Source organism: Microtus ochrogaster, linkage group LG1, assembly GCF_000317375.1.
Source record: "Microtus ochrogaster isolate Prairie Vole_2 linkage group LG1, MicOch1.0, whole genome shotgun sequence".
In the NCBI taxonomy this organism is placed as follows: Eukaryota; Metazoa; Chordata; class Mammalia; order Rodentia; family Cricetidae; genus Microtus; species Microtus ochrogaster.
In genome coordinates this window covers 2,461,092-2,481,068 of record NC_022027.1, presented here as the reverse complement: position 1 = coordinate 2,481,068, position 19,977 = coordinate 2,461,092, and the positions used below count along the sequence as shown (strand labels likewise).

General features: G+C 60.6%; 3 protein-coding genes across 3 annotated transcripts; 1 reads left to right on the top strand and 2 right to left on the bottom strand.

Annotated features, from left to right (window-relative positions):
• The first annotated feature begins 1,314 nt into the window (after positions 1 to 1,314).
• Positions 1,315 to 6,438, top strand: Tbxa2r (thromboxane A2 receptor). Its single transcript, XM_005358991.3, has 3 exons — positions 1,315 to 1,693; positions 4,282 to 5,100; positions 5,826 to 6,438. Exons 2-3 carry the CDS (start codon positions 4,324 to 4,326, stop codon positions 6,072 to 6,074), a joined length of 1,026 nt encoding a protein of 341 aa, XP_005359048.1. The 5' UTR covers positions 1,315 to 1,693; positions 4,282 to 4,323; the 3' UTR covers positions 6,075 to 6,438.
• A 119-nt stretch (positions 6,439 to 6,557) lies between these two features.
• Gipc3 (GIPC PDZ domain containing family member 3) lies at positions 6,558 to 12,648 on the bottom strand. The gene is made up of 6 exons (XM_005358990.2): positions 12,469 to 12,648; positions 11,230 to 11,415; positions 10,943 to 11,123; positions 10,314 to 10,426; positions 9,076 to 9,157; positions 6,558 to 8,918 (listed from the first exon to the last, which is right to left on the bottom strand). Exons 1-6 carry the CDS (start codon positions 12,646 to 12,648, stop codon positions 8,767 to 8,769), a joined length of 894 nt encoding a protein of 297 aa, XP_005359047.1. The 3' UTR covers positions 6,558 to 8,766.
• A 2,422-nt stretch (positions 12,649 to 15,070) lies between these two features.
• Positions 15,071 to 19,612, bottom strand: Hmg20b (high mobility group 20B). The gene is made up of 10 exons (XM_005358989.2): positions 19,553 to 19,612; positions 19,268 to 19,323; positions 18,501 to 18,609; positions 18,042 to 18,245; positions 17,536 to 17,656; positions 17,317 to 17,363; positions 16,165 to 16,237; positions 15,801 to 16,016; positions 15,556 to 15,688; positions 15,071 to 15,480 (listed from the first exon to the last, which is right to left on the bottom strand). The coding sequence occupies exons 2-10, from the start codon at positions 19,303 to 19,305 to the stop codon at positions 15,468 to 15,470; spliced, it is 954 nt and encodes a 317-aa protein (XP_005359046.1). The 5' UTR covers positions 19,306 to 19,323; positions 19,553 to 19,612; the 3' UTR covers positions 15,071 to 15,467.
• Between the last annotated feature and the right edge of the window lie 365 nt (positions 19,613 to 19,977).

Below are 19,977 nucleotides of genomic sequence, written 5' to 3'. Positions count from 1 at the left end.
TCTTGTGTGCACAGCCCCAGCAGGGTTCCAGCCTTGGGAGACAGGGATGTAAGGGGACCCTGGGGTGCCCTGCAGTGTAGAAGACACTTGGCAGGAGGTCCCGCCCACGGCACTGGATCCGTGGGGGCACCGGGCCTGGCAAGGATCAGACTGACCCCACGGGTGCCCTGGTGTCCCGGAAGCTGTGTCCAGCTCCTGCTCCAGCCTCTTCCTTCCTTTGACTGCATCCAGAGCTAAGAATAGGCACCCCCAGCCCGGCCCGGCCTCGGAGGAAGCCACAGCCACAGGGGGTGCATCCTGAGCCCCCAGCTGCAGCGAGCCTTGAGCGTGCCTGTGTGCCAGGAGCCATGTGTGGCCTCCGCACACTTCCTCTCTGCCTCATTTTCCACACGCACGCTGTGCGCTGTGCCCTCCATACTGTGGGGAGATGACACAAACACAGCTGAGTATCCAGAGGAAGAAAGGACGTCAGCCCTCCTCGTCAGTCCCACACCCCTCTCCCCTGCCCCATTCCTGTCCCCATTGGGACAGCTCCACAAGGCTCCACTCCCACCAAACATTCCTGCCAGCACCTGTATCCCAGACCAAAGGAACACATATTCACCCCACAAAACCCCCAGTCCCTAAACCCTTTTCCCACAGCATTAATTCCTAGCCAAACTTTGGGGACGGTAAGGACATTGGCTTTGGCTTGGCAGCCCTAACCATAGAAATCTGGGGTAGGAAAGACAAGTCCAGCTGGGAGAGGACAGAAAGAAGCTACAAGAGGCTTGGAGCCAGCCCCTGACCAGGAAAGAGGCAAGTTAGGGTTCATGGCTGAATAATGGGATGGGCCGGGAGAGCCCCCAGTAGTGAGACCGGAAGGGTGAGGGGCAGGGCATCAGGGAAGGGGCTTCCGGCTGCTGAGAGCCCGGCTGACCTTGGACCGGCTGTGGAACTGGGTGGGTTGGGGTCACGGCTAGGCCGGGCATCCTGGTCCCCACCAAACTAAGGCCAAAGAGGCCCAAGGTCGCCTCCCGGGCGCAGCAATCCGTCCCTTCAGGGCCCTGCTCACTAGACTACACAGCAGAACCTCATGGGCTGGGGGGAGGGGTCCCAAAGTCTACTTCATCTCTGGCGGCAGCCTGCCATCTGGCCTCCCCCGCAGCACCCCTCCCCCACCGCCCCCTCTCCAGCCCTGTGGCCCCAGCAGCCGGACCTTGGCCCTCCTGAGTCTCCTGGAAGACGCCTGGTTGCTGTCTTGCCAGGACCGGCCCCATCCTGCCCTCAGCTCTTCCCGCACGCACGGGCCTGGGCCTCTGGGTCAGTGGCCTGTCAACAACCGACCGTCCGCAGCACCCTTGTGCCCTGCCCAGTTCCCACCCTAGCCAAAGCACCCGGCTGCGGGGCGAGGCCAGAGCAGGGGGCGGGGCTGGCGAGAGACAGACTAGGCAGAAAGACAGATGGAGACAGGGCGTGGTGGGAGCCGGCCTCACTGTCACAACCCCCCAGCTTCGTGCCCCTGGGGGTCCCCAGCACTACATCATCCGCCCACAGCCCCAGGGCCTCTGTTGGGCCCTGTCTTCAGCCCGTGACTCGGTTTCCCCAGGGGGCTTTGCTCCCTGCTCTCTCTCTGCCTGACCTGGGAAAGCACAGCGGTGCTGTCTGCTCTGCTCCTGGGACACCACCGCGACACCCTGTTACTGACTCTGCGGTGAGTTCCCCCCCCCCATGAGACCTAGCACTGACTGCCGAGGTGAGCTGCGCTGGGAGTCCAGACCTATTGACCTCTCTGCTGAACCACATCCCCTGGGGTCTCCAAGTTCCCTGGAGGGAATCCCAGGTGCAGCCTTCGCTCCAGTGGTCCAGTGCACAGATGTAGTTCCCTTGGCAACCCATGGGCATCCCGGTTCCCTGAGTCTGGGCCAGGCCAGTCCAAGATGCTCAGGCAGTGGGAGCTGGGGGCTGTGGCGTGTGACTTAGCGTGTGTGTATGCCTGTGCACATTCGTGTGGACATGCATTGGCTCAGCTCGGGCCTCATCTCCTGGTACCCGTTCACTGAACACCAGGAAACTGAGGCCCAAGCCGAGCCTCCGCTGAACCACACTTCAGTAGAGATGAAACCTGCACCCTGGGCTTCGGCACAAACAGGAAGCAGCCCTGTGGGAGGGAGAGACACAGCCCGTGGTGAGCCCTGAGGGTCTGTGGGGGGTGTGGGGCACCACACCAGGTGTCTGGGGTGGTGGCAGAGTCCCCTCTGGCCACAGCAAGGGCCAAGGCTTGGCCTCAGGAGCTCTGCCATCCTGGTGTTAGCAGAAAGTCACGAGGGGAGAGGGGGTACGGATTCATTGTACGGGGGACGCTGAGGCTGTGCCCGGTGGCCGTGGGGTGGAGACTTGGAGGGCTCAGGCTGCTCTGAGGCCGGTGCAGAGGCTTGAGGGAGATGGATGTGCTGAGAGGAGGGGGAGGGGCCTGGCGCTTAGAACCCAGCCACACAACACATTCCACATTGGTGGCTGAGTTCCAGCCACCAATGCCTGGGTCTCAAAGAACGGGGAGCGTGCCCCAGAGTGCACACATGACAAGGACGAGGCTCCATCACAGACCCGAGTGGAGACACAGAGCCGCCCTGGCTGGGCTCTGCCACCCACCCCACACCCCAGGACTCAGAACCACAGGAGAATCCTTGGCACACGGGTCAGGTGCGGCAGAGGGAGGCCTGTGCTTCTCATCACAGTGGGGCTGGAGGCGAGATCTCGGTGAGTTCCCAGGCCCGGAGCTCCCTGCCGCTGTGGATTCCAAAGGGCGCAGAAAGCCTGCAGAGCTCCCTGGGAACACACAGCCCCAGCTGCTAGCCAGCCTGGGAGGCTGCCAGGCCCTGCATCAGGTCTGGCCTGGGCAACTTGAGCCTGCCATTATCACCTGAACCCCATGGGAGGGAGCGCCAGGCAGAGGGGAGACTGGAAACCTCCATCCTCGGTGCAGAACTCAGCAGGCTGAAGCACTGGACAGAGAGGGGGGCTTGCTCCGGCCACAGCAAACATGAGGGACCCAGAGTTAAGGCTGGGCCAAAGACAGGGACAGAGGAGGCGGCAGCCACTGATGCCTTGCAGGGGTGGGGGTGGAGTGCCAGGGTCACAGAGCCAGGGCGGCACCAGCCTCAGTTTCCCCTCCTCGATGGCCCTGGAAGGCCCATTCAGTCGGTGGCCTGGGGATGAGATGAGAGTGAGGCAGGGAACTGCTCCTGTCTGCTTGGAGCATTCTGGGCTGCATGAATTGAGCACCTTCTGTGTACTGGGAGTGGACATAAAAGATAATCCTTCTCAGCATCAGCAGGCTTTCCAGGAGGGGAAACTGAGTCTCTGCAGTGACACGAGAACAAGAACAGGGGTTCCTGAACCCTGAATGGCCAACCGTTAAAACCCCAGAACTCAGCTAGGTGGTAGTGGGGCACACCTTTAATCCCAGCACTCGAGAGGCAGAGGCAGGCGGATCTCTGTGAGTTCGAGGCCAGCTTGGTCTACAACAGCTAGTTCCAGGACAGGCTCCAAAGCTACAGAGAAACCCTGTCTCAAAAATTAAAGCAAAACCCTAGAACTCAGTGGGAGGGGAGGGGACCTCAGGGGAGGAAGAAAAAGAGAGCACCAAGGGCTGGAAATGGCTCAGTGAGGAGAGGCGGCCGCTTCCTGCAAGTTGTCCTCTGACCTCCAGGCCCCCGTGCACACCCCCACATGTGAATGAACAATGTTAAACACTAAAAAGCAGAACTAAGGGAAAAGACCAAACATGGTTCACACCAGGAGTCTGAGGCAGGAGGATCACACGGACTGCTCGTCGGCCTGAGGCTGTTATTAGATATTGGCAAGTGCCCACCTGTCTCCAGTCTGGGCTTTTTATCTCTCTGTGTAGCTTAAACTCACAGCCATCCTCCTGCCTCGGACGCTCCCGGCGCTGGGAGGGACCAGGCTGTGGAACAGACGCCAGGTCCAGACTGGCTCGGTTCTGTGACGTGGCCCTGCCGTCGTCCCCGGGGATGTGTCCCGGTTAGCTTGGGTTTTTCTTGTTCCCAAAATGGAACGAGAGCTTCTGGTTCCTTTCTTATTATAAAAGTGACATGAGGAACGCAGAGGAATGGCAAGGGCCATTCCCGTGAGCTGGCCTTGGGGCAGGTACCGAACCGGGCCAGGGCGATGGAGGGGGGAAACTGAGGTCCAGCTCTGCACCCCACCCCGGAGCTGCTGCAGGACGTTAGGACGCAGGAGGCCGGGGTGCTCACCACCTCGTCCACCTCGTCTCCCCAGGTCGCCCAATGGAGTGGTGACGCCCCGGTCAGCTCGGGAGCCATGTGGCCCAACGGCAGCCTCCCCGGGCCGTGCTTCAGGCCGATGAACGCTACCATCACCGCGCAGGAGCGGCGCATCATCGCGTCGCCCTGGTTCGCCGCGTCCTTCTGCGTGCTGGGCCTGGGCTCCAACCTGCTGGCTCTGAGCGCGCTGGCCGGGGCGCCCGCGCCGCGCTCGTCCTTCCTCACGCTGCTGTGTGGCCTGGTCCTCACCGACTTCCTGGGGCTGCTGGTCACCGGCGCCATCGTGGTGGCGCAGCACGCGGCGCTCTTCGCCTGGCAGGCGGCCGACCCTGGCTGCCGCCTCTGCCACTTCATGGGGGTGGCCATGGTCTTCTTCGGGCTGTGCCCGCTGCTGCTGGGCGCCGCCATGGCCTCGGAGCGCTTCGTGGGCATCACGCGGCCCTTCTGGCGGCCCGCGGCCCCCGGGCGTCGCGCCTGGGCCACCGTGGCGCTCGTGTGGCTGGCGGCCCTGGCGCTCGGGCTGCTGCCGCTGCTGGGGCTCGGCCGCTACTCGGTGCAGTGGCCTGGCTCCTGGTGCTTCCTGACGCTGGGCGCGCAGCGCGAAGACGTGGCCTTTGGCCTGCTGTTCGCGCTGCTCGGCGGCCTGTCCGTTGGGCTGTCCTTCCTGCTCAACACCGTGAGTGTGGCCACGCTCTGCCGCGTCTACCACGGCCGCGAGGCCGCGCGCCAGCGCCCGCGGGACTGCGAGGTGGAGATGATGGTGCAGCTGGTGGGCATCATGGTGGTGGCCACCGTGTGCTGGATGCCCCTGCTGGTGAGTTCCCAGGCCGGGCCGGGCGGGGCGGGGAGAGAGCAGCCCGGGTTCACACCCTCCAGGCCTCTAGGGTCGGCCACAGGAGGATGTGTCTGGGCTTGGGCATTCCGGAGTAGGACTTTGAAGGGTGAATAAGAGGAAAACACGTTCTAGATGGCCTGGCCGGACCACTCGTGTCCCCTGGCTGCCCCGTGGACTCCTGTATCGATGGAGTCCGGCTGGTAGGAGGAGCCCCGCTATAACACGGGCACAAGACCTTTTATTTTATTTCTTTGGCGTTATTCCTTCAGCAGACATTTATGATGTGCCGACTGTATACAGGCTTCCCCAGCACAAAGCAGATTCACCTCTGGGCCTGAATAGCAGGCGTGTGGCCCAGCCACTCAGGATTAAGTCTCAGGCCAGCCTGGGCAACTGACCAGACTCTGTCTAAAACTAAAACATGGTGGTGCATATCTTTAATTCCAGCACTTGGGAGGCAGTTCGAGGCCAGCCTGGTCTACAGAGTGAATTCCAGGACAGCTTGGCCTACACAGAGAGGGAATAAAAGGTCGGAGCCTGGTGCTGGGTGCACTGCTGCTTTGAGCCAAGTTTACTTTCTCTGCCTCCGTCCAGCTAGGACATGAGCCAAAAGCCTGTACTCCTTCCTGGGTCCTACAGCAGCAGCTCAGAGAGGTTGTCCACTCCCCCAAGGTCACACAGCACAGCCCTCTCTGCTCCTGCAGGTCTTTATCGTACAGACCTTGCTGCAGACGCCGCCTGTCATGAGCTCCTCTGGGCAGCTGTTGCGGGCCACGGAGCACCAGCTACTCATTTACCTGCGCGTGGCCACGTGGAACCAGATCTTGGACCCCTGGGTCTACATCCTGTTTCGTAGGTCCGTGCTTCGGCGCCTGCACCCACGGCTCAGTTCACGGATCAGGGCTCTGACCTTGCACCCTCCCCCAGCCCAGGCCGCGCCCAGTGGGCCCTGAAGGACAGAATCACCCAAACTTCAGGTCCTTGGTGACTACCACAGGCCCGTGTGCTATCCCAGAAGCCCGAGTGCTCTGTGGACTAAAGAGGGGAGCCCCTAACTTAGGGATGTCCTCCCTGAATCCCCAGACTCCTCCCAGGACAACCTGGGGATGTGGGGATGAGCGAGACCCGGAGCCTGAGTGGGGGCATCCCCCACCTTGCCACAGCCTGGGTCTGAGACACCAAGCTTCATGTTCCTCTGGTCTGGACTCAAGTGTCATCGACCTTGGGTGTTGGAAGCATCCGTTGGGGTCCCCACAGCCAGGTCCGGAGCCTCCCCTCCCCCGTGGCCACCCAATGCACTTGCTCAATAAACGGTTAAATGGCCCGGTAGTGAGCATCCGAGGCGTGCAGCAGGCACCCAGCTTAGCGTGCTGCCCGCTCTCCCCACTCCCCCGCAGCTTGATGCAAACCACTCACTGAGATGGGGCTGTGGGGATTCGAGGCTTTATTCACTACCAAGGTCCCCAGGGAGCCTCCCCGTCCCCCTTCTGTGGTCGGATCCTCTTACTCAAGGTTCGCAGCCAGGCTCCTGAAACCCAAGCCTCGGTTCCACCATCTTGCCCAGGGGACAACTCCAGCCCGGCTACCCCTGGTGGGGGAGGGGCCCTGGGAAGGGGCTAGGAGGGACGCATATGGTGGGGCGCAAGGACTTCTGGGGTCCCATCTGGGGCTTAGGTGAAAGGGCTGGCTTCTGGGGAGTCACGGTAGGGGCTTGTGACCCAGGGCAGGCTGTGGCCCGGCTTCCATCTTGAGGCTGAGGCCCAGTCACCTTGCTTGGGGCAGGAGTGGGGGCTCTTGTGAGTGGTGGGCTTGGAGGCTGAGGTTGGGCGGGGAGATCAGGCTGTATTCTAGGCTCGAGGCCTGGGGTCTGGGGTCTGGGTTTGTCTTTAGAGCTGGGAAGATGGGCTCCGAAGCAGGGCCGGCTTCCAGAACCACCAGGGCTAGGGCCTGGCTGGGTTCTGGGGCGCGAGGCCTCTGCGGCACCTGCCTGGGCTCCAGCGCACGCTGGAACCCGAGGAGGGAATTGGGTTCTAGAGACCGAGTAGGCTCCAGAGCCAAGCCTCTGTCCTGCGTCTAGCTGGGGGGCACAGCTGGCTCCAGCTGTCCTCAGATGCTGGTTTTGGGAGCCTGCACCGGATTTGCCCCCAGAACTAGACTGGGCTCTGGAGCTGGGCTCCTTCTCAGCCACTGGCTGAGGCTGAGACCCTCCATGACTGGCCACACCCACGTGGGCTCCGGAGCTGGGCCAGGCGTGGAAGTCTGTCTGGGTCCCTGAGTTAGACAGTGCCAAGGAGCCGGCATGACTTCTGGATGAGGAGGGCTGGGCGGCCAGCACCCTGGGGCCGGGCCTCCCACGGGAGATGGAGGCCATTTGGGAGTGGGGCCCAACCGTCACAACAGGCTGGCTTCCCCCCACTGGATGATCCTCAGACTCTGACTCACCACTGGAGCCAGCCTGGGGTGCAGGGTGCTGGGAGGTGCTGGGGGGCGAGGCTGGGGAGCAGGGCTGGGGTCTGAGTCTGGACTCTGTTGTAGCACGGCTCTGGCTGCCTGCTTGGGGCAGCGGTCGGGAAGATGGCTGGCTAGTGGAGCTGGCTTGAGTTCCAACAACTGGAGGCTTGGTGGACCTTGCCTGGGCTCCCGAGCTAGCTGGACCTCCAGAGTCACTCCAAACGTTAAGAAAGGGCCAGGCTACGGTGGTGGCGACTGTTTCATAACTGGGCTGGGATTCAGAGTTGGGATGGAGCTCTGAGCCCAGCTGGGTCTTAACACTTGTCTGGGTTCTGGAGTGGGGCTGTGGGGCAGGACTTGGCCGGGGGACCTGGGCTCCTGCATCAGGGTTAGACCCCAGGCCCAGCTGGGCTCTAGAGCCAGGATTCCTATCTAGGTGGGCCTGAGTTCTAGAACCCGGCCCACCCTCAGGGCCTGTCTGTATTCTAGAAGCAGCCTTGATTTCAGAACAGAATTTGACCTGGGAGTTGCCCTGGGTTCTAGGTCTGGGTTTGGTCTCTGGGCTGGTGTGGTCTTCAGAACCGTCCTGGGCTCTGGAACTAGGTCTGGCCTCGGAGCCAGCCTGGGTTCTAGGGCTGGACTCGAATTCAGATTCAGGGTGGGTTCTAGAACAGGGCTCAGCCCCAGGGCTGCCCTTGGTTCCGGAGCTGGTCTGAGCCTCAGGACTGCCGTGGGTTCTAGAACCAGGCTGTGTCCCAGGACTAGATTGGGTTCTACAGCCTGGCTGGCTCTCAGAGCTGACCTGGGTGCTAGAAGTGGGCTGAACCTCAGGGTAGGCCTGGGCCTCAGGGTAGGTCTGGGTTACAGAGCTGTGCTTAATTCTCGAGCTGGACCAGGCCTCAGTTTTAGTTCTAGAGCTGGACTGGGCCTCAGGCCTGAACTGGGCTCCAGACGTCAGCTGGAATTCCAGCTGGGTCTCAGAGCTGACCTGGGTGCTAGAACTAGGCTGGGCCCCAGGCCTGACCTGGGTTACAGAACTGGGTTTGGTTCGAGAGCCAGGTTGGGTCTTGGAGTGGGCCTGGGTTCCAGAACTGGGCAGGGTTCTAGAACCAGCCTGGGTATCAGGGCTGTCCTGGGTCCTGGAGCGGCGTTGCGGCAGGGGGCTGGGCCCAGGGCTTCGGACCCCCGCACATGCTAGCCACAGGCGTCCTGGGCCTCGCCGATGGCTGCCCACACCTCTACTATGAACTCGTCGGGGAAGGCGAACTCGCCCAGAACCGCGTCCAGGCCTCGTGCGAAGGCCTGGGCTCCCGCTGCGCTCCGGGCAGTCTCCACCACTGCAGCTGCTGCGGGATTGGAGAGATGGAAGGCGGACAGACAGAGGGATGGGATGGACAGAGGAACAGGACAGACAGACGCACCGACGGAACCAACTGTCAGCTCAGGCGCATACTCCCGCCCCCAGCCCACGCCGGGCACCCCGCGCTTACCCGCGCCGCTTACCCAGCTCGGGGTCCCGGATGCCCATATAGCTCTCCAGCAGGTCATCCACCCTGCGCGCTGCCGCCACCTCCAAGTCGTTGGGCTGCGGACAGGTGAGTGGCCGGGTGAGAGACGGGCAGGACCAGGGTTGATAAACCTTTGGTGGTTGCTAGGGGAAAGGGCTGCCGGACCCGCGCGCCTAAGGATTGATGGGTGAGTGGGCTAGGGGTGACGCCCTCCGGATGGATTGAGGATAGACAGCAAAGGGGAGGGGCTGGGCGACCCGCCCCAAGAAGGCAGACTGTGTGAGCAACATTTTCTTCAGTAGTGTAGCTGTTGCTATTCAGTCCCTGAAGTAAATCACGTGACATTAAAAAGAGGTGTATGGGCAGGGAGGTGGTGGTGTACGCCTTTAACCCCAGCACTCTAGGAGACAGAGGCAGAGGATCTCGGTGAGTTTGAGCCCCAGCTAGTTCCAGGACAGCTCAGCTCGGGCTATACAGAGAAACCTTGTCTTGAAAAAAACAAAAAACAAAAACAAAAAACAAAAAAAAGAAGAGGTGAGTGGAGGAGGAGGTCTTGGGGGGAGGGAGAGAGGGAGACACGATGAGGGGATAAGGGGGGTAATGGGTGCCCTCAAACAAGCTTGACACGCTCGTGAAACATCTCACAAGGACACCCATTATCTAGTACAATTAATACACAGAATTATAATTGTCTAGGAGCTCTGTGCGAGAGAAAGTTGGACTTCAGCCCCTAGAATCCTCGTAAAGGAGGAGGGAAGAAATGACTCCCCGGGTGTCCACTGACCTCTGCACGCTTGTACACACACACACACACACACACACACACACACACACACTATGCAGGCAGAATGTAATAGAGTAATGAATGCAATTTTATAATTTAAAGTTGGGGAGAAAGGAAGACACAGATATTAAACTTGGGCCTCTACACACAAGTGCAAAAAAAGAAAAGTTGGAGGTCAATCGGTCCCTCCTGCATTTCTGGCCAGGGACGGTTGGCACCCCTGGGACCTTGTGATCTGGACTCATTCCTGTTTCCCCGCCGGTACCGGGTACCCGTTGCACAAGCTGGGAAAGAGACCCGGGTCCCGCTCTGAATCATCCTCCTGCCTCACCCTCCTGAGTGCTGGAACGACAGCCCTGGGTTACCATCCGCACTCTGGGCTCCACGGAGAGGGTGTTAATTGTGGCCACACCATTAGTTATGGGACTCCTAGCGGACCCTGAACTCACCACTTCCTCTACAGTAGCAGCGCCCCCAGAGCGCAGGCGCAGTGTCTCCCTCCCGCTGCTCACTTTGGCTTCCACGGGACACTTGCTGCTCCTGTTTCTCTGGCCAATCATGTCTGCGGGGACAAAGCAGACACAGTGTTCTGTTTTGTGCGGTCTGTTTTATGTTTGTTCTTTTCTGTAAACAGGGTCTTGCTCTGGCTGCCTCCGGCTCCTTAAGTCTGTTGAAGGGCTGGGGGCGTGGTCAGGGTGGAGCTCCGCCCACAATCCCTCTTTCCCTAAGCTTCCCTGAGTGGTGTTTGGGGAAGTTTGTGGCTTCCCACCTTGCGGAGCTCCTGACAAGGATTGAGTTCAGCACCCTGAAGAGTTTGGGACACTACAGAGAAAACAGCCAGAACACTGCTGGCATCGCCAAGTTTGAGAAACTTCTGGAAGCAACCGCCTCTCCTCATCTGAGCATCCCTGGCACACCGCGAAGAAGCCATTGCAAACCAGGCCGGGATGAGGAGTTCTAGGACATCCTTGTCTAAATACTGGGTTGAGGGTAGCCTGGGCTACGAGACTGTTGTCTCAGAAAACCGTTTCCTGCCTCTCCCTGCCCTGGGGCAACCCCGGGGCGCAGTGGTCCTCACCGAAGGCTCTTCGGGGCTGCACCAGGCGCAGGGTGAAGGGCTGGGACTTGGGCAGCTCCCGCAGCATTTTGGCCACCTCGTAGTGCCGGCAGCCCACAATGGAGTGGTCGTTGATGGCCTCGATGCTGTCTCCCACGCACACTGCCTCGATCCTGTTGATGATGCTGCCTTCCTTGATTCTCTGTGGGGAATCGGTCACTCCTGGGGCCGCCGGGCCATCCTCCCCAGGGTCCCCAGATTCTCCTTAGACCCAGACCACCCGCGTCACCACACACACCCACAGGCACCTTGATGAAGGCGTATCCGGCCCCATTGTCCGTGATGGTCAGTCCTAGAGCATCCTCTGTTTTGGTGACCTCCACCTCTTTGGTCTCTCCACGCACGTGTGCAAAGATGAAGTCTTCCAGTCCGATCTGCCCCCCAAGCAACTTCTGCATGTCCACTTTGTGACTATTGAGGGTACAGAACAGGATCTGTCCGGACAGGACAGGGACCACAATCAGTCACAGAGGTACCACTCTGTGCACACCCTTCTGGGGTAGATGGGCTCTGTGGGCGCCCCCTGGAGGCCAGAGCGCCCATGAGCCACAGCTGTGGCCCCCACTGCTCAGCGGTGAACAAGGGGGCAGGCCTGACTGTGGACATGGTGTCTGTCTGTCATCCCAGCACTCAGGAGGCTGAGCCAGGAGGATGACTGAGAGTCTTAGACTTCCTCAAGCATCCTGGTTTACCAATGTAACCACAGAAGCTGGGGAGCTGAGGCAAGGGGATTGCTGCAAGCTAGAAGCCAGCTAGGGTTACAGAGCAAGTTCCAGGTCAGCCTGGGCTACAAAGTGAGATCTTATCCTAATTTAACAAACAAAGGGACGGAGCAGGCGAGACAGCTGCCAGCTGGCCAGGCCCACATGGCAGAAGGGGGAACTGCCCCCACAAGCTTTTCCCCAACCTCCGCGGTCTGTTCTGGTGCCCCCACATGCGATAAACTAAAAACACACTAAGTGGTGGCGCACGCCTCTAATCCCAGTAATCGGGAAGCAGAGGCAGGCGGACCTTTGTGAGTTCAAGGCCAGCCTGGTCTACAGAGCAAGTTCCAGGACAGTCGGATTTACACGGTGAGACCCTGGTCTCAGAAAAAAAATAAATAAATAAGAAAAAAAAAAGGAAGAAAAGAAACAACAACTAGAAACGTAACACGAAGAATTAAATTCAAGAAATTAAAAGTGATGTTTTAAGGGTCTCGTGTAGACCAGGCCGACCTTCTAGTTTACTGCGTAGCTTGAATCCTTCACCTTCCCAGCACTGTGTAACAGCCCTTACACTACTACACCTGTATCCCGTGTGGGCGACGGAATTTGGCCGTTCGCGCACTCTGCCCACTGAGCTGATTCCCACCCACCAGCCACGCCGGCGTCCTGATGCCTGGGTTGGGTCCTCGGCGGATGTGGGGACCCCACCCACACGGTCTCGTCCGGCTTTTCGCGAGGCGTGCAGATGGGTCCCAGGCGGGGCCTGGGGTCCGACCTCACCTCGGTGGGCGCAATGCCGAAGGCCTCGGCGATCTTGGCATAGAGCTCGCGGACGTTGGTGAAGCCCTCGATCCTGCCCGTGGGGCTGCCGTGTGCCAGCTGCGTGCGGAACACCAGGCGCGGGCGTGCGCGGGCGGGGGGCTCGGTGGCCCCGGGCTCGCGGGGCGCAGCGCTGTCCATGGCGCGCGGGGTTCGCCGCGTCCTGCGCCTCCCGCCCCGGGCCGGCGACAGCCGAGCCGGGCGAAAGCGGATCCGGGAACTTGAGCCGCCCGCGGGAAGGTGAAACCGCGCCGGGACCAGCCGCGCAGCTCCCTGGGGACCCGCGAACAACAGGGGGAGGCCCCGGGCTCCGGCGCTACGCGCAGTCCAGGCATCCCGGGAGCCCCGCCCCGCTCGCCCCCCTCCCCGCTCCGCGCAAGGCCCACCGCCCTCCTCTCTGCTCAGCCACGCGTGCCTCCCTCCTCTCCCTGCCCCAGGGCCCTTGCACAAGCTGCGACCTCCTCTGGGGCTCAGTCCCCAGAGCCTCCAATGAGTTCTTGCTCACCTGTTTATGCCAAAGACCACCTGCTGCCCGTACCTCCGAATCTCCCCGCCCCCCCCTTTAAAAAAAAGTTTTGTTTTTGAAATAGGGTCTCCTGGTAGTGCAGGCTAGCCTGGAACTCCTCCTGATCCTCCTGCCTCCGCCTCCCCAGTGCTGGGATGGAGATGCAGGTGTGTGGTGGACTAGACCTGAGCTAGATGAAGTGGAGTAGGGGGCAGAAGTAGACGCCCTGGTCTCCTAGGTTCCCTCTACAGAGTGCCACAGAGGAGCTGCTTTCAGAGAGTCAGAGAGACACACAGAGAGAGAGAGACAGAGAAAGTGTCTAGGCCTGGAGACACCGGCCCAGCGGGGAAGGTGGAGGTGGAGGATGAGGAGTTCCGCATCACCCTTGGCTACACAGTGAGTTCCAGGCTAGCCTGGGCTACATGAGGCCTTAACACAAAACAAAACTCAGGGGCTGGAGAGATGGCTCAGCGGTTAAGAGCACTGCCTGCTCTTCCAAAGGACCTGGGTTCGATTCCCAGCAACCACATGGTGGCTCACAGCCATCTGTAATGATATCTGGTTCCCTCTTCTGGCCGCAGACAGAATGCTGAGAATACTGTACACATAATAAATAAATAAATAAATAAATCTTAAAAAAAACCCTCAGAATTAATTAATTGTCCCTCAGCTCTTTTGCTTGTTAGGTTGATTTTTTTGTTTGCTTGCCTACTTACTTGCTTTTGTCTGTTTCTTTTTTAGGACAAGGTTTCTCTGTGTAGCCCTGGCTATCCTGGACCAGGCTGGCTTCCAACACAGAGATCCACCTGCCTCTGCCTCCCGAGTGTTGGGATTAAAGGCGTGCACCACCAATGCCTGGCTCCCTCCCTCAGTTCTAAAGTGGGGGTGTTCCCCCTGATCCTCACGTGCTCTGAGAGGCGTTCCCTACTCTATCTGCCCGGCTGCAGGCCTATTGATCTGTCTCTACCTCTGTCATTTCTCAGCTGACAGTCCTAGGTCTGTGTCAACTTTCCTTTTCTCGAAAAGACACTCTCTGTTGGCACAGTGCCCGCTCTGCCCCAGTGTGACCTCCCTGGAGTTAATTACACCCGCCATCATCCTAATTCCTAATACGGTCATGCCTGGAGGTTCTGGGGCGAGGGTTGGAACACGTGGGGGAGGGGAGACAGTTCCTCGGCACCACGCGTGTGGAATTGTGCACGTTCTTACAGATAGTCTCACTCTCACATTATTAAGCAGCCCCCTGGCAGAACTCTCTCACGGAGGAGCCAGAGTTATCTGAGACAATTATCTGCGACATCCCGACTGCTGTGTAAACAGGACGCAGGCACAGGCTGGCCTCGCCAGAGTGACGCACGACAGCCTGCCGCAGGCTGGACATTTCCGGGCACACTGGACCGTCCCGGGGCACACTGGACAGTCCCGGGGCACACTGGACAGTTCGGGGCACACTGGACCATCCCAGAGCACACTGGACAGTTCCGGGGCACACTGGACCATCCCAGGGCACACTGGACTGTTCGGTGCACACTGGATAGTCCCGGGGCACACTGGACCGTCCGGGGCACACTGGACCATCCCGGGGCACACTGGACAGTTCTGGGGCACACTGGACTGTACCATGCACACTGGAGCCGTGAAGAGGGCTGGCCCGCAGCGTCGGGACAGTGCTATCGTGCTCTGTGAATGAGCCAGACACGTGACTCCAAGCACGGGGCATGGGTGATGGGTGCACTTCTGGAACTACACAGAGCTGACAGCTGGAGGACCTGGGGAAGTGCGTGTGCTGTTTCCTAAGACAGTAAAATTGCTGAGGACCTAGTCTGGAAACTGGGGTGAACTGAGTGGCCAGCCCGACTCCACCCTCAAACCCTTAAAGGACCCTCAGGAGGGCCGGGTCGATGGGAGACCCCAGCCCAGCTCTGCCTCAGTTTCCCCACCTGATAAGAGGGTAGTAAAGGATCTGAGACCCTCTACCAGAGGTCACTGTAGCGAGAGAATCGGGCTAAGGGCCAGGCCCACTCCCCCCAAGCCGCAAAAATTAACTTCAGTGCAAATCCCACTTCTTTTTATTTAAAAGTCCGGATCGGGTGATGGAAGACACTGGGGTGGGGGTTATACTGCAGCCTCCCCTGGCTGTGACACGTCGCCCAGCGCCTGCGCAGTGGGACCCCCGGCCCTGCGGTGAGTGCCCTAGGGTCGAGCTCTGCACCTGGGGCGGGGTGTGTCCAAGTCGAGCGGCTGTGGCTCCTCCGTTCCTCTCCCTGCAAGGCAGGGAGGGCCCGGGATCTGCAACCAGGGAGTCTAGGATTCGAAGCTAAAGGGATGCGTTGACACTTCATTTGAGGGGGGTTCTGGAGACCCCAAGGTGCAGCACGGGGCGCGGCCCCATCAGGACCCCCAGCTTCTTCCTCGGCGGGTGGGGACGGGCGTCTCCCGGTCCTGGAGGGCTCTGTCACAGGTGTTCACTGTGGGACGGAAAGGGGTGATGGAGACCGCGAGGCAGAGCCGTGCACTCCCCGCCCCCCGCCCCGCCCGCGCACCTGGCCACTCGCGCCAGGATCTCCTTGACGCGCGCGATCAGCCTCTCGTGCTGCGCGGGGTCACGCTCGATGGCTCCGTGCAGTCGCGCCATGTAGAAGTCCAGGGTCCCGAGCGTCGGCGTCTCCCCGGTGCCTGCGGGACAGCGGGTCAGTGAGGGGCGGGGCCTGTGCTGGGAAAGGGCGGAGCGGGTCGAGCGCGTAGGAAGGCGGGCTCGGTAGGCTGGGCTGTGGGCGGGACCGCGCACCGGGCACCGGCAGCGAGGCAAAGCTGGCGGTGAGCGCCTGCCTCACGGCCTGCAGCTGCTGCTGCAGCGCCAGCGTGCGCCGCTCCTCCAGCGCCAGCTCCTGCTCCAGACGCTCGCGCGCGCTGCTCATGCTCTGCGTGTGGCGCTGCAGCACCGCATTCTGCTCCTCGAAAGCCACGTTCATCTTCCGCAGGCGCCGCAACTCCGCTTCACGTGCTGCGGGAAGGAAGTCAGAGCCCAGGGCAGGGCTGGGTAGAGCACGGAGGGCGCGCGACACGCACTCCATCCCTGGCCTCACCTCTGACCCCCAGCCCCCTCCAGCCCTTACTCTCCAACCAAGGTACCAGCACCTGCCAAACCTCACCTTTGTTTTGGTCCAAAAACTCTTCAGTGAAGATGGGAACGTCGAAGGTGGAAAAGCCATCGCAGTCCACACCCTGGGACATGGCAATGAATTTGATGGGGACTCCGCGGCGGGGGGGGGGGGGGGGGGGGGCGGCTCCTGGGCCACTCTCGGTGGCAGTGCAGCCTACTTCTGTTTTGTGTGTGTGTGTGTGTGCACGTCTGTGTGTATGCCCACAGAGGCCAGAAGAGCTGGAGCCTCAGGGGCTGTGAGTGGCCATGTGGGTGCTGGGAATTGAACCCCAGTCCTCCTCAGGGGCAACCGTGCTGAACAGGGCTCCTTACACGCCAAGCAAGCACTCTGTGCATAGATTTATTCCTGTGATTGGCGTTACTCTTCATGTTTGTGGTTCTTTTTTGTTTGTTTTGTTTTTTGAGACCGGGTTTCTCTCTGAGCTCTGGCTGTTTTGCAACTCGCTCTGTAGACCAGGCTGGCTGCACACTCACAGAGATCCTCCGGCCTCTGCCTCCCAAGTGATGGGATTAAAGACGTGCGCCACCACGGCTGAGCTTGTATTTTGACACAAGGTCCTTCTCTGTTCAAACCTGTCACACCCCTCCTACCACAAGTTCCAAGTGTCGGGAGCTTAGGTGTGCTCTGCAGTGACCACCTCAGCAACAGTCAGGTACGAGAAGGGCTGCTGCTGGGTGGGAGGAGCGCTTGCCCAGCACAGAGCTCTGGGATGCACACCATGCCTGTCATCCCCAAACTGGAGAAAGAGGCAGGAAAATCGGAATTCAAGGCCACCTTCAGCCTCACAGTGAGCTCCAGGCTAGCCTGGAATACATAGGCCCTCTCTCAAACGAAAACACTTCAATTGACTCCCTGTGTGTGCGTGCATGCATGTGTGTGTGTGTGTGTGTGTGTGTGTGTGTGCGCGCGCATGCGCGCGCCCGCACACGCACGTGTGAGCCATGAGTCCTCTGCATGCTGGGCCATGATTTCATCACTGAGCCATGCCCCATCCCAGGGTTGCTGTGGCCCCTCAGGAGTCCTGCCTCTGACTGGAGCACACCCAGAAACAGTCATGATCACTTCCTCCTCTGAACATGGCCCCGACCAGCTTGAAACATCCACGCCTTCTCCCCCACGTACTTCCGGCCAGCACCTTACCTTGTGCCCGTTCAGGAGTGTGTTCATGAGTCCAGAGCCAGAGTCCTCTAGTGGAGAGGGAGGGCGTGGTCAGTCAGGGCTGCGGGGGAGGGGGTGTGTGGAGGTGTGGGGGGTCCCCATCCTCAGGTAGGCCTGGTCCCCTCCAGGCCAGGGCCGACACCGGTGACCCCGTCTTGGTATCTGCGCTCTGCACCTCATCGCAGACCCAGGGCCCCTCACCTTTTTTTATTTTGTTTTCTTGGATCTTCTCCGAGCAGACCTTGTAGGCCTCTGACTGCTGGTATGCCCACAGCTCCTTCAAGTACTGCTGTTTCTCCTTCTCCGCCTCATCCAGGTACCGCTGGGAGGGGGCAGCAACCACAGATTAGGGATAGCCCAGAGGAAGGTAGGCAGCCAGGGCCAGGACCCTGCCCCCCCATAGCTCCCACCTTCCCTCCAGCTCTTGGAGAATATACATTCTCAACGTCTAACTGATGCCCAGCATTTTCTGTTCACCTTTCTGCCCCTGAACTCCCATGCCCTACAGGCCCTGGCTGGTGTGATAGCAGTGTGATTTGTGTGGGATGTGTACTGTGCCCACGTGTGCAGATCTCAGTCCATCGGTCACTCTCCACCTTGTTCTTTGAGGCAGGGTCACTCACTGATCTCACCCATGAGGCATGCCTTCCTGGCCGGGAGCCCCAGGGGCCCTCCTGTCTGACTCTCCCATCTCCTTCCTTCCCCACCTGCTTTTCTGCCGGCTGCAGCTTGCTCCACTCGGCGCCCAGCATCTTGGTGATCTCAGGAAAGGGCAGGTCCGGGTGGCGAGTGCGAATCTGCTCCCGCCGCTCGTTCAGAAAGCGAACATAGCCCGTGACAGGAGCCTTAGGCCCATTGGGGAGAATCTTCTTTCTCTTCTTGCCCTTGGGCCAGCCTCTCTTCTTCACAGGCTGCAGGAGGGAGCTGTGCACTTGGGAGGGGCCCTGGGACATGTGGGCGTAGCCCTGGGTCGTGTGGGCGGGGTCTAGCTCAGGCACTGGCTTCAGGTCAAGGGTCAGAACTCCGGAGAGTCAAAAGAGGGGGTCCTGGGCCTGTACAGAGCCTGCCAGGGGTGGCGCCGAAGCCACTGACTGGCTAGGCAGGCTGGAGAGCGGCCTCTAGCTAGGCAGTGGGAGGCTTCTCTACGGTGTGAACCTGTGACTCACCTCCTCCTCCTGGGACCCCTTCTCTCCCGCACGGGGACCCTCGCTGCGTTCCTGTTTGACAGCCACTACAAAGGCCCCATGCTGGCTCGGAGTCTTGCCTCCCGCAGGCCTTGGGAACACGGAAACCAGGGTCATCCCCTATGCCGGAAGCATCCCCTCATACCACCTCCTGTGGTTGGGGATTACAGAAGTGTGTGGGAGCCCACGTGAGCCCAGGAAAAGGGAGGAGTGGGGACCCAACGTTTGAGGACCCGAGGGTCACAGTAGACCTCCGGAACAGCCCAAGGATTTCAAGCTGGGGACGGGTGGGTTCGGGGCCGTCCAGGAACTTGGGGACAAGATGAGGTAGTGAGGGAGACCATAGGGTACCCTAGCAATTCTGGGGGAGCAGAGACCCTAGAGTCGGAAATCTGTGAAAACTGACAGGGCATGACAGAGGTCCCAGGAGTGGAGAAAGGCAGCTAGGGGGCAGGGACAGGTTCAGGAGGGTGGGGACAGGGCATGTCCAGCAGCACTTGGGCTGAGAGAGGTCATGTCTGGGGTACCCTGAGTTGGGGATAGGACAATTCTAGAGTTACATGGAGTGGGGACAGGGAATGCCAGGTTCAGGAGTACCCGAGGGTGGGCAGGGGTCCCGTGGGGTGCACACAGGGCATGTCTAGGGGGTACCCGGGGTGAAAACACGCCATGCCTAGGGGTACCCAAGGATGGGACAGGGCATGACCAGGGTGCCCAGGGAGGGGACAAGCTGGGGAAGGCGCACTCACGCGGTGGCCCCGCCTGGCTGCCGGGGGCCGTGGGACATGGCCTCTCTGGGCGGGACCTGGAACGGAGGCGGGCAGAGGTCAGGGGGTCCCGCCCGCCACCCCGATGGGAACCCCAGGCCAGTGCCCAGGGCGCCCGGGGGGGGGAAGGGGGAGGCGGATCCCGGGGCGGGAGGTCCTCGGGCAGGCGGCCCGCGATCCTTTGTTGAGAGATCGAGTCCTGGAGGCCGCGCCCCGAGCCCCCCAGCCCCCGCCCCGCGCAGGCCCTGACTTCCCGGCTCTTTTCACCTCCGAAAAAACTTTCCCGGGACCTGGGATGCGGCGTCGCTCCAACCAAGCGCTCGCGGTCGCCCCGCCTATATGCTAATGAGGCCAAGCATAATGCGCCCATTGGCCAAGGACTCTGACAGGGGCGGGGTCATGCAGATCAGTCTCGGCGCGCCCGGCGGTGATTGGCTGAAAAGCTACGAAGCCGCGTGGGAGGCCCGTCGGGCAGGTTGCGGGCGGGTGCGTCAAGTTCGGCTGCGCTCGGACGCGCTCGGGACCAATCGGAGGCGATTGGCTGCTAGCTTTGAGGCGGAGCTCCTTAAAGGGCCAGAAGTCCCCATGCTGACACGGGAGCTCCGGTGTTCCCGAATGAGGATCGGAGTCCTCACTAAGAGGAGACGTTCTTACTAGGTTTACGAGGAAGAAGTTAAGTTCCAAAGAGGCAA

Excerpts from the sequence above, each read along its gene's own strand:
- Tbxa2r (XM_005358991.3), top strand. The coding sequence starts at position 4,324 with ATGTGGCCCAACGGCAGCCTCCCCGGGCCGTGCTTCAGGCCGATGAAC. Across the intron at positions 5,101-5,825 it reads TGTGCTGGATGCCCCTGCTG|GTCTTTATCGTACAGACCTT; the intron begins GTGAGTTCCCAG and ends CTGCTCCTGCAG.
- Gipc3 (XM_005358990.2), bottom strand. The coding sequence starts at position 12,648 with ATGGACAGCGCTGCGCCCCGCGAGCCCGGGGCCACCGAGCCCCCCGCC. Across the intron at positions 11,124-11,229 it reads CCGGATACGCCTTCATCAAG|AGAATCAAGGAAGGCAGCAT; the intron begins GTGCCTGTGGGT and ends GATTCCCCACAG. Across the intron at positions 10,427-10,942 it reads GCAGCCCCGAAGAGCCTTCG|ACATGATTGGCCAGAGAAAC; the intron begins GTGAGGACCACT and ends TTGTCCCCGCAG.
- Hmg20b (XM_005358989.2), bottom strand. The coding sequence starts at position 19,305 with ATGTCCCACGGCCCCCGGCAGCCAGGCGGGGCCACCGC. Across the intron at positions 16,017-16,164 it reads GTTTTTGGACCAAAACAAAG|CACGTGAAGCGGAGTTGCGG; the intron begins GTGAGGTTTGGC and ends TCCTTCCCGCAG. Across the intron at positions 15,689-15,800 it reads TGCCTCGCTGCCGGTGCCCG|GCACCGGGGAGACGCCGACG; the intron begins GTGCGCGGTCCC and ends GCTGTCCCGCAG.